The sequence below is a fragment of the Papilio xuthus genome, unplaced genomic scaffold, assembly GCF_000836235.2.
Source record: "Papilio xuthus unplaced genomic scaffold, Pxut_1.1 DF826923.1, whole genome shotgun sequence".
Lineage (NCBI taxonomy): Eukaryota > Metazoa > Arthropoda > Insecta > Lepidoptera > Papilionidae > Papilio > Papilio xuthus.
Window position 1 is genome coordinate 1,583,023 of NW_013531726.1, and position 13,800 is coordinate 1,596,822.

Genomic DNA, 13,800 nt, shown 5'->3' on the forward strand with positions numbered 1-13,800 from the left:
TTATTTTTATTTTACAGGTTTTTGGAAGGTATACAGAGGTCGACTCCATGAAGGTTTTATTATTTTCATGTTTTTAAAAAAGACATCGCTACTTAGTATTAATAGATTTAAGTTTTATTTGGTTATTGTTTAATGTATTAGAAGCAGACCATTTAAGAAATATTGTTTCTATAATTTTTTGTTATTTTTATCGAATTGTTATTAGCCACAGTGCGAAATATTATCAAAAACTTGTTACCTATTTAATACGATTCAATCCTCCACTTAACTATAATACTAATTTTAATTATTTAATTAATATTTGAAATAAATTTTGGCACCTAAAGTCACACAGGATTCGTCAGTCGACACGTTCGAAATTAACCTTCAGAAGTTGGGCGTTCGGTGACCGATAAAGGGGCACGGGCCGCTTCTCCGCATTGATTTATGCCCCGGGGATGATGCGGCGGCGGCGCGAAGGCGAAAGTGTTACCATCTACCGGCGTAAATCATAACCGACGATGTATTGACAGCCAATGAATACCGTCATTATACGAGGATATATTGGAATTTAGTATTCGCTACCGGGTTAACTTCTCGTATTGGCAGGTGTGATATTAAATGTATACTAAGTTATTATGAGTAATAAATTAAATAAAGTTAATGTTTAACGATGTAGTCGTTGAAGTCTTTTGCTGAAATAACGCACTTAACTACTATTTAAAATATTTATAATAATTATACGAAAAGTTCATAAAAAAAGCGCAGTAATCCATGATCAAACTTTATTTCGGTATTAATAAATTTTGAAAGAAGTATAAAATGAATAATTTATGTAAATTCTACTAGTGACATCTAATAGCTACCATGATGAATTTAAAAGAGCTTTTTTTAATTAACACATATAAAAAAGTTTCATCCTGTTCTAATTGTTTATGATTGTCTATGTATTCGTTGGCTGTATGATTTGGTTAATTTCAAAATTACTTCTAGTAAGATACATTTTAGTAAATTGCTGAGCCTGCCTAACAACAGATAATTTGTGAGATTCCATGATTGGAGACAAGTTGAGAATCCGCCCCGGGTCTATCGACTCAACCTCAAATTTACGGTCATTTTTCACATAAATCAAAGAGAACTCGCCGAACGATTTATTGCTGTCTATGGTCAAGTTAGTGGTGGAATAGACAAAGATCAAACTACCTGAGTTATTACGCTTTGCAATTTTTTTTGTCTATACCACGCTTAATTCAATTTCGAAAAGTTTAAACGAAAATGAAAGTGTAAACATTTTTTTATCAGCCCTATTCTTTCGTCTTTTAAAATTTGCCAAATATAACTTGCACTTTTAAAGTAAACAGAAGCTTTCATTAAAAATTAAAATGGCAAATTCAACATATTGTCAACTTTATATTACTTTTCAAATTTGATTGATGACCTTATTTTTGCATCAGAATTGTTTATTTCGTTTTAAGCCTTTTTAAAACAACATCAAAATGTTGATAAATTGTACTATCTGCACTATGCTGTTGGTTCTTTTTAATGTCGTTCATATTAAAATTCAGATAACTTGATATTCATGTTAAGTCCGACATTGTATGTTATTGTGGGAATTTATATAATGTCAACACATCAGGTTTTATGTACGTTTAAATTGATCGCCGATATTTAATAAGGATCGTTCATAAACAAAGGCATGGAATGACAAAATTCCCAAGCCATCATCATTACGTATAATAGCTTCGTATTATAGTAAATATTTCAGTTGTTTAGTTACAGAGCGCGATATAAATGATGGCTCACGCGATTTCCTCTCCTATTATTTTACAAGGTAAATACTTTATTTTGGGTAGGGTTAATTCACCAAAGTAACGGAAGGGTAGAAATATAAATGGTTAGATAAACATCTTTTTATAATAACGTAAGGCGTTTTTCGCCTAAGTAAAGAAGCAAGGAAGTTTATTTACGTGATGGTAGATAAGTTAATACTATTCAATGTAAAAATAAGGAATCTTTATATATAGAAATCATTATATCAGTAATTTATTGTTTATCAGGAGCACTGTACTTTTAAAATAAAATTAATTAAAGTACACGTTCTTACAACAACACATTGGATTATTTTATTGGTACTTATAATTTATATTTATTTTCTTTCGCGCGAAAATAATTTTTAGCATAGGGTTCTCTTTCAGCTTAAGAAGTTTAATTATTATTGTTAGCCAAAATGCATTGAAGAAAAAGTTAATACACTTCCATCGCTTCGCAACGGTCCTCGCAATTTTAATAGCAATAACGAATTTTATAAAAGGAGAGTCTGTATCATACGTCAGTCAGACGCGCCCGAACAAATTGAGACAGTGTAAAAATAATACGGCATTGTATTAAAGATGAATCGAAATGATCGATCGAGGTAGGGCGTTCATTTTAATTTCGATTTCTCGAGATAGGACCCGGAGGCGTGGTCCGGCGAACAATTTATTTCACGTCCCTAGATACCTATACCTTTACCGTGCAACAGAATAGTTTTTATGTGAACTTGTGTTGGTGACAGACTTTTGGTCAAAACGTTGAATACAAACACAAAGGTTAAGATTTTCTTAAAATTCATCGGACTGTCTATGCGTCTATTTTCAATATTTCAGTCTGAACTTTTTCCCATTTATCCTGCATAAGTGACTTTTGAGGCTAAGGATCAGTGTCGTTCAAATAGTAATTAAAACTGGCTATGTTCATCATTTTCCAAAATAAGGACATCATTCAAATTTCCGAACTAAAGATGCGTCGCTGGCATTGCACCGTTATCCACTCCTAGTTGAATTGCGATAATATGAAACGTTTTATTTTTTGCAATAAGCAAAAATGAACAAAACTATTTTAAAATGATTGACAGTGTCGGCAGAAGTCGTTGGGGAGATATGAAGTCAATCAGATATATTGACACACTAGACTTGTCAGAAGACAGCGCTTGCTAAAACGTGATGGATGTTAGCCAAGAAATCGAAATAAAATTGTGGGATATCGATTTTAATATTGATACAAAAAGTATAAGAAGTGAGAAGGCAAGATGTTTCTTCTCTTTGATTGTTTTTAGTGTCATCAAATGTGACACAGCAAATAAACAGAACAAGTAAAGAAAGAACATAGAATACGTCTACCGCGTTTGTAGCACTCAGTGAGAGCGTAAGATACGTTGTCACTTTAGGGAATCAGTCAAAACTTTGTAAATCCAATATCTAAGTTGGGAGCGGGTATAAAAGCGTTGTGACGGTGTGTTGTAGCGGCTGCATAGAGGCGAGCTCGATAGCGCTGACAGTGACAGATTACCCCCCGTACCACGATAGTCTGGTACGCCGGTATCCCGGTACTCTGGTACGGTTCACGGCCGTTCGCGAGCAGGTTATTGAGTTCGCGAAATACAGACAGGAATGCGATTGAGATTTTAATGTGATGAGAAAGTTTTGATTTTGATAATAGTGATCTTCTTTGGAGGATGTTCGGCAAACATGTACTAGATTTGGAACATTTAATTGTTGATAGTAATTAAAAACGAAATTCCAATCCAGTTGATTAATGCTTCGATTTTATACATTAGATTTCCGGGTAGTATTTTAGTTAATAGTATTACTAAATGTTTTTTTTTATTTCAAAGTAAATTGTAAAGAAGATTTTTTACCGTAAGTTGTGAAAGCCTTCGAGAACCTTGTAATGAGTAAGGTTAGTGTCAATTTGTAAGAGATAAACCCACAGTGGCCGGTCTGTGGCGTTAACACCGCTCAGTGGCGGCGGGCCCGGCCGGACCCCCGCCGTGCGCTCCGGGGGGCCGCTGCCGTACTCCGCATTGTAATTGTTATACAACCAAATATTTCATATCACACGCTTTTAAATTATATGCAAACTTTTAGATTATAATGTGTTAAGTGCTAGCGATGACTAGAGTGATTTGGTTTAGCGTTTAATTTTTAAGGATTTTATCAATAAAGAGATCCAGTTTTATCTATTTTGGAGATGGCTGCCAGCTATATGTGCTATGTTCTCGTAAATCGTATTTACCAATTTTGACATTTTAATGTTCAAATATCTACTTTTATAGCAATCATTATTTTTTGAATAGTTGGTTGTTATATAGATACATGAAGCTACATTAATCTATGCTTCTGTTAAGTTCACACCATACCTTTGTATTTCTTTGTTATTTAGTTTATTATGTTCCATTTATAAAAATGTTTTCGGTAAAAGGTACAAGAGATTGACAATAATTATATCAAGGGAGATGAATATGGCGCATGATGTATGGCCAGGTGAGACTCGGCCGACGGATGATGACGGATCACGCGCCCGCTTTGTTCTACAAGTCTCACCGACGACAAATTTGGGGTCACTCCGTCTTTTACTCGCTATGACGTTTGATTGTGCTAAAAAATTGGCTGACGTACGTTTTAATTCAATCCATATTCGTTGCTACAAAAGGACCCATAAAAAAATAAAATCTTCACATCATTTTTGTTTCTGATCGAGCATGAATTTAACTTTAATCATCACAGTGAAATCAACTTTTTCAAATTAAAACATACATATTTTATAAATAACCACTTTGTATTAGCCTTTTACGTCTATATTTTACTGACATTTTTAGACTTGATACAATATGTTTAGAGAAAAGGTGCGGATAATATTAAGGATAAATTATATTATCTTACTAATATGCCGCAGACAAGCTTGTGTTATACATATAAATAAGAAACGTACAAGATTCATGTTATAAAATATTCTCACTTATAATTTGTGGTTACAGTGCATGACAAATATCCGTTCCGTTACACGGCCTGTTGGTGGCAGGTCGGTGCCTCGAGTAATACCACCAGAGGCGGCCATCACTCCCCCCCATTCTAACCCACTCCCACTGCCAACAGTTACAGACACGAGACGTCGTCGCGCCGCACAATTCAATATATTTCGGAGTTCATAATTTGATGTTCATTAAGGAAACTCTGGGACCGTGAACCAGAACACAATGGTTGAATGGCCATTTGTTGTTGCCGTTGAAAGGCACAATAATAATTCCTCGGCCGCTATTCACGCGGCAGTTAGGCGCACTTACGAAACGTGGTCGTTTCGTGAGCCACCGCGTACTGTTGCACGTCACCGTTAAGCGATGCTGATGTGAGCTAACTGCTTATGCTTACATACCTATTAAATGAATATATTTTATCGTAATATTCTTAAAACTCCGTGAGAATATGTGTAGATAGGGCTACGAATGCTTAGATTATCATGAAAGTGTCATACTGTTGCCGTATTGTCATTTTCAAATTATCAATTATCGGTAGTCATCTATTTTATAATAAGTATACATAGCATGGTGGGTACTGACCTTGTTGACTGCTTTTTCTTGTTGTTTTCTTCTCCTTCATCCAGGGATACTCGGGGACATTAAGCCCGCCGCCAGGTGATGGCAGGTCGGGCCCATAACCGGGAGGGGTGTGCTGCGGGCTAAGTTCGCCAGTCCCTAACTGTGGTAGCGCCGTCATGAACTCCGCCATCGAGGGCTGGCTATTGATGAAGCCTGTCTCGGTGCAGGTATCGAGCATAGGGTGTGGCGCGCCAGCGGCAGTTACGGCGGCCAGCCAGAACCCGTTCCCACCGTGCTCCATGCGAGCATCGACCCCAGCCGCCGGTCCCATCGGCGGAGTGTTCCGCGTCTTAACCGCGAACTCGTCCTCCATCTCATCGCGCACACCCATACCGACCCTCGGCTGCTTCCTGACAGGGAACTCTTCACATTTTATCTTGCGCACCAGAGGGTTGCTATCGAGCGGCAGCGCGGCGGTGTTGCATATCTCTTGCATCTCTGCCACGGTCGCCCACCACCCACAGGCCGATCATTCACGTGTTGTCTGCGATTTCCGTTTCGCGGCATGCGCTAACATTTTGCCTGCATTCGAAGAACTTTTTAGGCTTTAATTTTTTAGGGTGTCTGTGGTTAATCCAATATGAATCATGGTATCTGTAAACAAAGAAGTATTTTTAATATTCTATGTGTGTGCTTTAGTTTTAAAGTAGCCACATTCGATTCGTATGAGTTTTGAAGTGTTTCCTTTTCCATACGGTATTCCTATATAAGTACCTACTATCCTATAACTAATATTGCATAACGTATAATATATTACTACGAGTCATTTTTGTAATAAATGTAAAATAAGGAATAAAACAAAAAATAATCTAACATGAATTTGAGCAATCTTAATTTGTGCACGAATTCGTGTCGAACATAACCTCAAATCAAGAGGGACGCCAAATGAAATGTAACAGGAGGCCGTCTCGTGGTTATTTCGCAATTATCCGCGGACGTTCGACATTACCGCGGTTTTGTGTCGAATAATTTCGTGGCCGGAGCGGTGATGAGCGCACAGAATTGTTTATTATAATTTAGCGGCCATCATGGACTCAGTCGCACGTAATACTGGCTCGACAATAAAGTTATTATAATTGTCATGAACTCTACTGAATGTCACAGAGACGGACGATGTAAATGACTGCGTGAAAATTAAAAAAAATATTAAACGGGAAAAATAGAAAGATAATGCTGTGTGAAAATTATAACAAAAGACATGAAATTGCTGCACGTAAATAGTTTTAATGATGATACAAGATCTTGGTTGGAGACTACTATAATTCTTTAGAAGTATACTCTTTTTTCTTGTTGTCAGAATTATTTAATAGTAATAAGAGTTTTTATTTCGATGCTTCTATATCCAGCAGTTGATTATATTTTAACACTGATAAAATTAATAGTTTTTTGATTGTTTTATGTACGAATATTGAATCTACCATTTCTTTGAAATCATGAAAGTTTTTCGTTTATAACTTGTTGGACCCATATTTACAAGCCTCACCGCGATTCTATAGTCAGACATTTACGTGTATGCCGACAGTAGGCTTCCCACTCAACTTGAATGTCAATTAAAATTCAAACCGCGTGCGAAATACGATTTTTTCCAGTGGTATTTGCGGCGCGCCCCGAGGTATGGCGGGATCGCGCCTTTTTGTTTTATACTTTTTTTTCAAAACGGACCGGCTGCCGGTTAAACCTATTTTAATGCGAGCCGGCCGACGTGTGTGCTTTGAATTAAAATTTACTGTACACGTCACTCGTGCGACAACGGACAATGAAATGTAATTTCCTTTTGATAAATTAATGCTGTCACCAAGCATATATTTTTTCATGTATTGACATGAGACTCTATTTGGAGTGTATTTTAAATAAACACGTAGTATATTGATGAATTTATGTAGACACTATCAGTTAAGAAGTGCTCCTATACCATTATATCAAAAGCCTTTTAACACATCAAAGCGAGCATTTTTTAATTTCTTACTAAAAGGTATATCAAACAAAGAAGTGATGATAAATGTACCCGTACTTTTACGGCTTATTGAAAATATTTTTTTAGCTTCTGTATCCAGCCTAGTTACTACACAAACAATGAAACAAGATAAATCTACTTAAATCCAATGGTAGAGGGGGATGATAAATTAAATTGACTCCTACACGCACTACACTTCGTAAAAGGTAAAAGAAACCAGTTTTAATTTTTAGGAAAGTTTTTTTCAATATTACCTTTTAAAGAGCTCATATCGTACATAAGGCGCCAGATAATTTGAATTTTCGTGAATGCACGATTCGTACCCTTGTTCCAGGGGAGTCGCAGGTTTTACGCTACGCTCTACATTTCCCGTTTATCCCACGGGGAGTGCCGTTTTAAAAACGCATAAAGCCGGCAGCAAGGACTACTTATGAATTTGTTTATGGCGCTATTTTGAAGTAACGACGTCCCAAAGCCCTCAGAGCTTGCGAATCACAATATACCTAATTTAATGTTCCTAAATTTTATTGAAATAGCGAATTTTATTTTTTGTATTGGTACTTAAATTATCGTCTGCAATTTTATGAAATTCATATAACTCTATAATAAATTATGCAGTGATTAAATTTTGGAAATAGAGAGCAGAAAGATTTTGTTATGAACAAAAATCAAATTTGTGTATCAGATGAAAGCTACCTTAGAATACTTATTTCTTTTTAAATTGTTATTTATAACTTTTATGACAAAATAATTTCATGTCGACTTTTTGCTTTAAGAAAAAAATTCTTAGAACTTTATAAATGTGAACACGTCATATCTAACTTGTATATAAGTCAGCATTGAAGTATATAAAATAACATCTGCGTGCCGGGAGTGGGCCGCGGCTGAAACTAGTGGTTAGGGTCCAATTTGCCGGCCATAACGATTTCCTCTTCGGGGAATAGAATGGCGTGCGGATGCCGCCCACAGCACTGCGTGCTCACGGACGTACCGACATGCTATATGTATTGTATAACATGTGTACAAGCCTTTATATTGTATTATGGGAGTGTTCGTGACAAGAACATTGTGCATATGTGTTTCTCAGAGCAATGAACTCTGGAACTAATAATTCATACTAACTATTTGAATTGACTGACATAATTATTTCGTAATACTCATAAATTTCCAAGTTTTGTTTAATGATAATTTGAGTTATACAAGATAATAATGGCCGCTGACTCATCAGCCGTCCCAGATACCCCTGGCGAGACCCAGTAGAGCTGGACCTGAAGGACCCACAAGCGATGGACTGGCAGGAGAAGGCGCAAGACAGGGGACTTTGGCGATCTCTTGGGTCGTAGGCCAAGATCCACTTTGTGTCGCTGCGCCAGCGGAGTAAGATAATATGCAATATCGAAGTGTAGTGTATAGTCTAGTAAGGACTTTGGTGCAAGACTCCATCATGCCGCATATTTTATTCTATTTTTGTGGCTACAATGCCTAGCATGAGTTATCTTTGTGACGTCATTATATATCTGTTTATACAATAATTGCGAAGGATTGTTCATATGATCAGAGCCGGAGACTGGTCAGCTTATTGTATATTATTAAAACGCCCGCACGCAATAACTGACATCCAAGATGATTTCGGACCAGGCACAATGTCTTTTATTTGTATTTATTTAAAAAGTATAAGGAACTTATATTTTTATAGGTATAGACATATTGTAACACACTTTTATTCTAAGGTCTATTATTGTATGGTTTTTTCCATCAAATAGTTTGATTTGATATTTACATACAATTTGTATTACAGTATTGCAACAGTGTGACACGCCTAAGTTCAATAGAATAAAAATGCAGTAAAATAAAACCGCATTTAACATACTTGCGTAAAAAGTATCCGACATTAAAATGAGAATAGCTGTGTACTTTTGTGAATCTACTTTTTGTTTAATATTTTAAAAACCGAGGGACATTTTTAAGACAAATTCTAATAGATTAAAGTTAACTATAACGAGAAGTTGGATCACATTTTTATTGCATAACTTAATGCTTTTTTATGCCATCAGTGAAAGCCTACTTTAAGTGATATGTCAACAGTCACATTCCATCGACGATAGTTGTCAGTAAAGCAGGTTTACCACCTCCATATCGTGTGCCTAATAAGCTTACGAGGTGACAAGACATGGGACAAAAAAGGATTGAAGAGAAAATCTGCAAAGGTGCGCCAACACCATTAGAAATTGCATCGTACCTACGGAGAACTCGTATTTATGTTTCACAATTAACTTTCTACATCGAGCCGAGTGACATGGCTACTACGCGCAAGATTGAGAACTGACTTCTAATGAAAGCAGCTGAAAAAAGGTTTTATTGCTATTTCCAATTACACGTTATAAAAATAGAAATGCGAGATAAAGCATGAATAAACTCTACGTATTTTTTTAAGGAAAATAATTTAAGATAGAAACGAAGGGAATTATAATTGATATTAGAGTTTGATAATTACTACACAAATAAGCTATTGACATGTATTTTTTAGGAATGGGGACAAAACATTTCAGTTCTATCTAGAAATTACCTATCAGAAGGTTTTTGGTATTAAAATCGATCGCAGGCTGCCAATCTTTTCTCTTTATCACTATTTTTTTGTAAACTGTGTGTATAATTGTATGTTATAAGTATAATTGTATTCCCTGTTAATTAAAGTGTTCCTCTAATATAGATTCTGTGTTATTTTTGGAAAATTTGATATAACTTATGTTAATATAATTGTAACAAGACAAATATTAAATTGAGTAGTGACATAGTGCCGGAGTGGTGTGTATCGGAAGGCATACGTCATAATTCGGCTCGTAAATGTCTGGAGTACAAGCGACCCGCCGTGATTCGTGATGGATCGCGGAGGGAACTCTATCTTACTGGGTAAAGTGGATTGTAATACTTAGATAAGTATCCCATTATGATTTATTTAAGATGAAATAACAATTTAAACTACCTATGAGGTTAACAAACAAAGATTTTTACAATTAGGTAATCCTAAAATTTTTTTTTTTTTAATTTTCATTCTAGTCTAATTTTGAGGTCAATGATTGTTACACGCTTAATATGGTCGGAAAAAGCTAATACGTCAATTATCGCTATTATTATTTTAAAGTGTAATTCAGGACATCGGGAGGCTTATCGTAGTTCAAAACGTTAATGTATTTAACTTTGTTACATGTAAAGTATCTTTGCTGTAACTTATATGAAACTTATATATTTATCAACTCAATGTGTCTGAGGTTTCGTAACATTTTCTTGGGCGTACAGTGAAAACACTTACATGCCGGTTGCGACGTTAATGTTACTATAAATTCAGAGCATGTGCGCCGGGCGGGGGTCGCGGCTTGTATACTTTATTTATTACGTGTTGTCTCCGAATTCTTTATAACTTCTGGAGCATTATGTTAAAGTTATAAAGAAATATGTACTAACCATTTTTTTCTATACTATTTTTTATGTATAATAACTAACTTATCCAACATAATTTAATTTTCTAACTTTTTGTTTTTACCTTTGATAAGCCAGTGCTTGACCACTATCCCACCTGGTGTTAGCGGAGATTTGGTTGAAAGATGATACGCTCTAGCTTAATAAGTGCCTATTCACTCTACTTGTTTGTTTGTAACTTGTTTTTTTTATTAATTATTACAAGTTAATTATAACTTATATGATGGAAATAGTGTTCAAGTCTTTATTTTAACTTTATATAGTCGAAGCTCTCAAAAATATGTCTATTTTAGCCAGAGTTGTATGAAATTTATATAAATTCATTTACTTTAAATTAAAATTGAATTTTGAAGAGAATGCGTTTAGGCAAGGTGTCCGTCTAATCTGCCTTTACTTAATATTCTAAAATTAAAAGATGAGGATATTATTGTTTAGAATAAAAAAAGATCAAAACTCTATGAGTCTCTAAGAAAATAGTCAGTTTGTTATTTGGGTACAGATTTTTTTACATGGAATTGTAAACCTGCATACTGTATGTTATAAAGGATTAAAGTAATTTTTCGATTTAAAAACATTACTATGTGGATTTACTATGTCATACAATAATTATGTTATCCATTTAACAAAAAACAATATAAAAATTACAATATCTTATCGTGCTCAAATATTTCAATTCAATGTTTTTAGTGAGAACAAATAAAGAGTTAGAATGATGCTACGAATAAGTGCTACGAGGTATTTCATAATTTCTTAACTATTTTCATAAAGCATATTGCGGGGTTCGTATATGCCAAGTTATATGTAAATTATTCAAGTTGTATGTTGTATATAGTGCGACGAGACGACGATGGGCGTGTCCAAAGTAAACCGCCCAGCCGTGGAGGCGGGTCGCCTACAACTACCTAGTTCATAACTTAGGTATTTTTATACTTTATAAATTAAAAACAAATTTACCAAGGAATCTTTAATTTATGATACTGGTTGGTAATACATTGGCGTTATTTAAAAAACAAGAGATATTAAGTGTATACTTTGTTCTTTCAAATACTTGCAGAAATATTGTTTACTAGCTGTCGCCCGCAACACTGTCCGGGCAGAATTATAAACTTAATGAGTAGCCTATGTCTTCTTCCAGATTCTGTTCTACGCGTGTACAAAATTTCATCAAGATCTGTTGAGCTGATCCGGAGATACCTTCAAACAAACATCCATCCATCCAAACATTTGCAATTATATAAGAGAGATTATAGGCTGTAGGCAAGGTAAAGAAAGATCACATATGTATAACGAAATTTAAAAAATATGTATTGGCTTAACTATGCTCAGTTGTTTTTCTAGGTAATGTCTTTGTAGGTCAGTTTTCAATATAGTACGAAATAAAAACCTCGGTGTTCCCGCTGCTCGTTTGCCCCCTTCTGTTATAAAAAAAACAATTTGAAAAACGAAACAAAGGTGCATCCACTGTGTTCTTGACCAGATCTGTTGTCTCTTAAGACTGGCAACCTCGAATAGTTTAAGATTAACCATACCTATGCATAAACAGCTTTTAATATAAAATTATATTAAATATAACATGACGGTAATCTGTCTTCGCTCAGCATACAAACAATATCGTGCGTTTAAAATTCAGTGATTTCTCATTGATATTAACTATCGTTTTACAGCTACGGAGCTAAGAGTTTTATTTAACAGAGGATTATTAAAATGTCTTTGACTTTATCATTATTTTATGTTATTTGTTATCTATTGGATTACCGAAAATCCTATTTAATATTACTACTATTTCCTAAAATATGGTACAAAGAGATATATTTTTTTAAACATGAAACATACCGGAATGCAATATGGTCAACTGTGATATGTGAGGTACTTTATATTGGCCTTTACGTTATTACTAACTTATAAATGTCCAATGAACGTTTATAACCATAGTAAGAATCCAATTAGGGTCAGTAATTGTGCTTTTTGGCTTCCCTTTTTTTAGTGCTCAGCTAATTCTTTAACTAAGTAATGCAGCTAACACTGTTTAATTTAATAATTAAGAAATAAACTTATACAATAATGACTATGTATTTTAAAATCTTTTTACTTACATGTTAGTGAAAACGCGTTGAAATCTTTTATAATCACTTCATAAAGAAAATATTAACTTACATAAAAGTCCACTTCGGCCACTAAAATGTCTAAAACAACTTTATTTTAGTCATTATTATAAACACAACACTACACTTATCACACTTATCATAAATGTTGAAAGTAAATTAATAAAAAACTATCTGTTCCCACTTCGATCTCGTCCAATCATATAACAAACCACTAAGGTACGGACAGCAAAAAATATATATCAATATTTGTTATCAGTGCTTCTATCGGAATGTCAGTATAGCGTGGCGACTGTCAACTGTCGACTAAACGAGTCGTCACTGCTCGCTTGCCGCCATGCCCATTTCCACACATTTACTTTTAACTAAAGGTCCTATGAACAATTAATAAAAAAATGAAATCAAGTCTTATCCTAAAGAGATAAAGTGCAAATTGTTTTGATGTTCGAGTTAAACATAATGTTAAAAAGTAAATTGTTCCATCTAGACAAAAGTCTTCTCTCCCTTTCTTTCTCATTGTATCGAATATATTGCTGTCTTTTTCTTTGATGTTTGAATTTAGAATAGAAAAATTCAAATTTTAGTTTTTGATTGTTTATTCATTTCCGTACCAAAATATAATTTTAGAATAATATTTTAGATATTTTTTGAGGAAATAAATCTTAAATTATTGTTGTACGTAAGTGATGAAAACCAGTTTGAGTACAACACTAGATGCAAGTTGAATAGCGCCGTCTCGTTTCCTCCGATGTTTCTTGTTTGTTGCACGTAGTATGATTGGGCCAATGGCGTTTACGGCTCGACCCACCTTACAGAGAATAAAATACAGTAGAATAATATGCTCTATCACCTGTGAATAAAGTTTAACTCTTTGG

General features: G+C 34.7%; 1 protein-coding gene across 2 annotated transcripts in view; it reads right to left on the bottom strand.

Moving 5' to 3' along the window:
• Nucleotides 1-13,212, bottom strand: part of pb (homeobox proposcipedia) — a 39,047-nt gene extending 25,835 nt beyond the window's left edge. Inside the window, exons 1-2 of one of the 2 annotated variants that reach the window (XM_013318737.1) lie at nucleotides 12,978-13,212; nucleotides 5,354-5,986 (exon numbers count right to left, since the gene is read on the bottom strand). In XM_013318737.1, coding sequence (XP_013174191.1) covers nucleotides 5,354-5,828 — 475 coding nt within the window. In that variant the 5' untranslated portion in view covers nucleotides 5,829-5,986; nucleotides 12,978-13,212. Of the gene's footprint in view, nucleotides 1-5,353; nucleotides 5,987-6,255; nucleotides 6,314-12,977 lie in introns of those variants that run through there. The other variant, XM_013318738.1, reaches the window with a different exon arrangement.
• Between the last annotated feature and the right edge of the window lie 588 nt (nucleotides 13,213-13,800).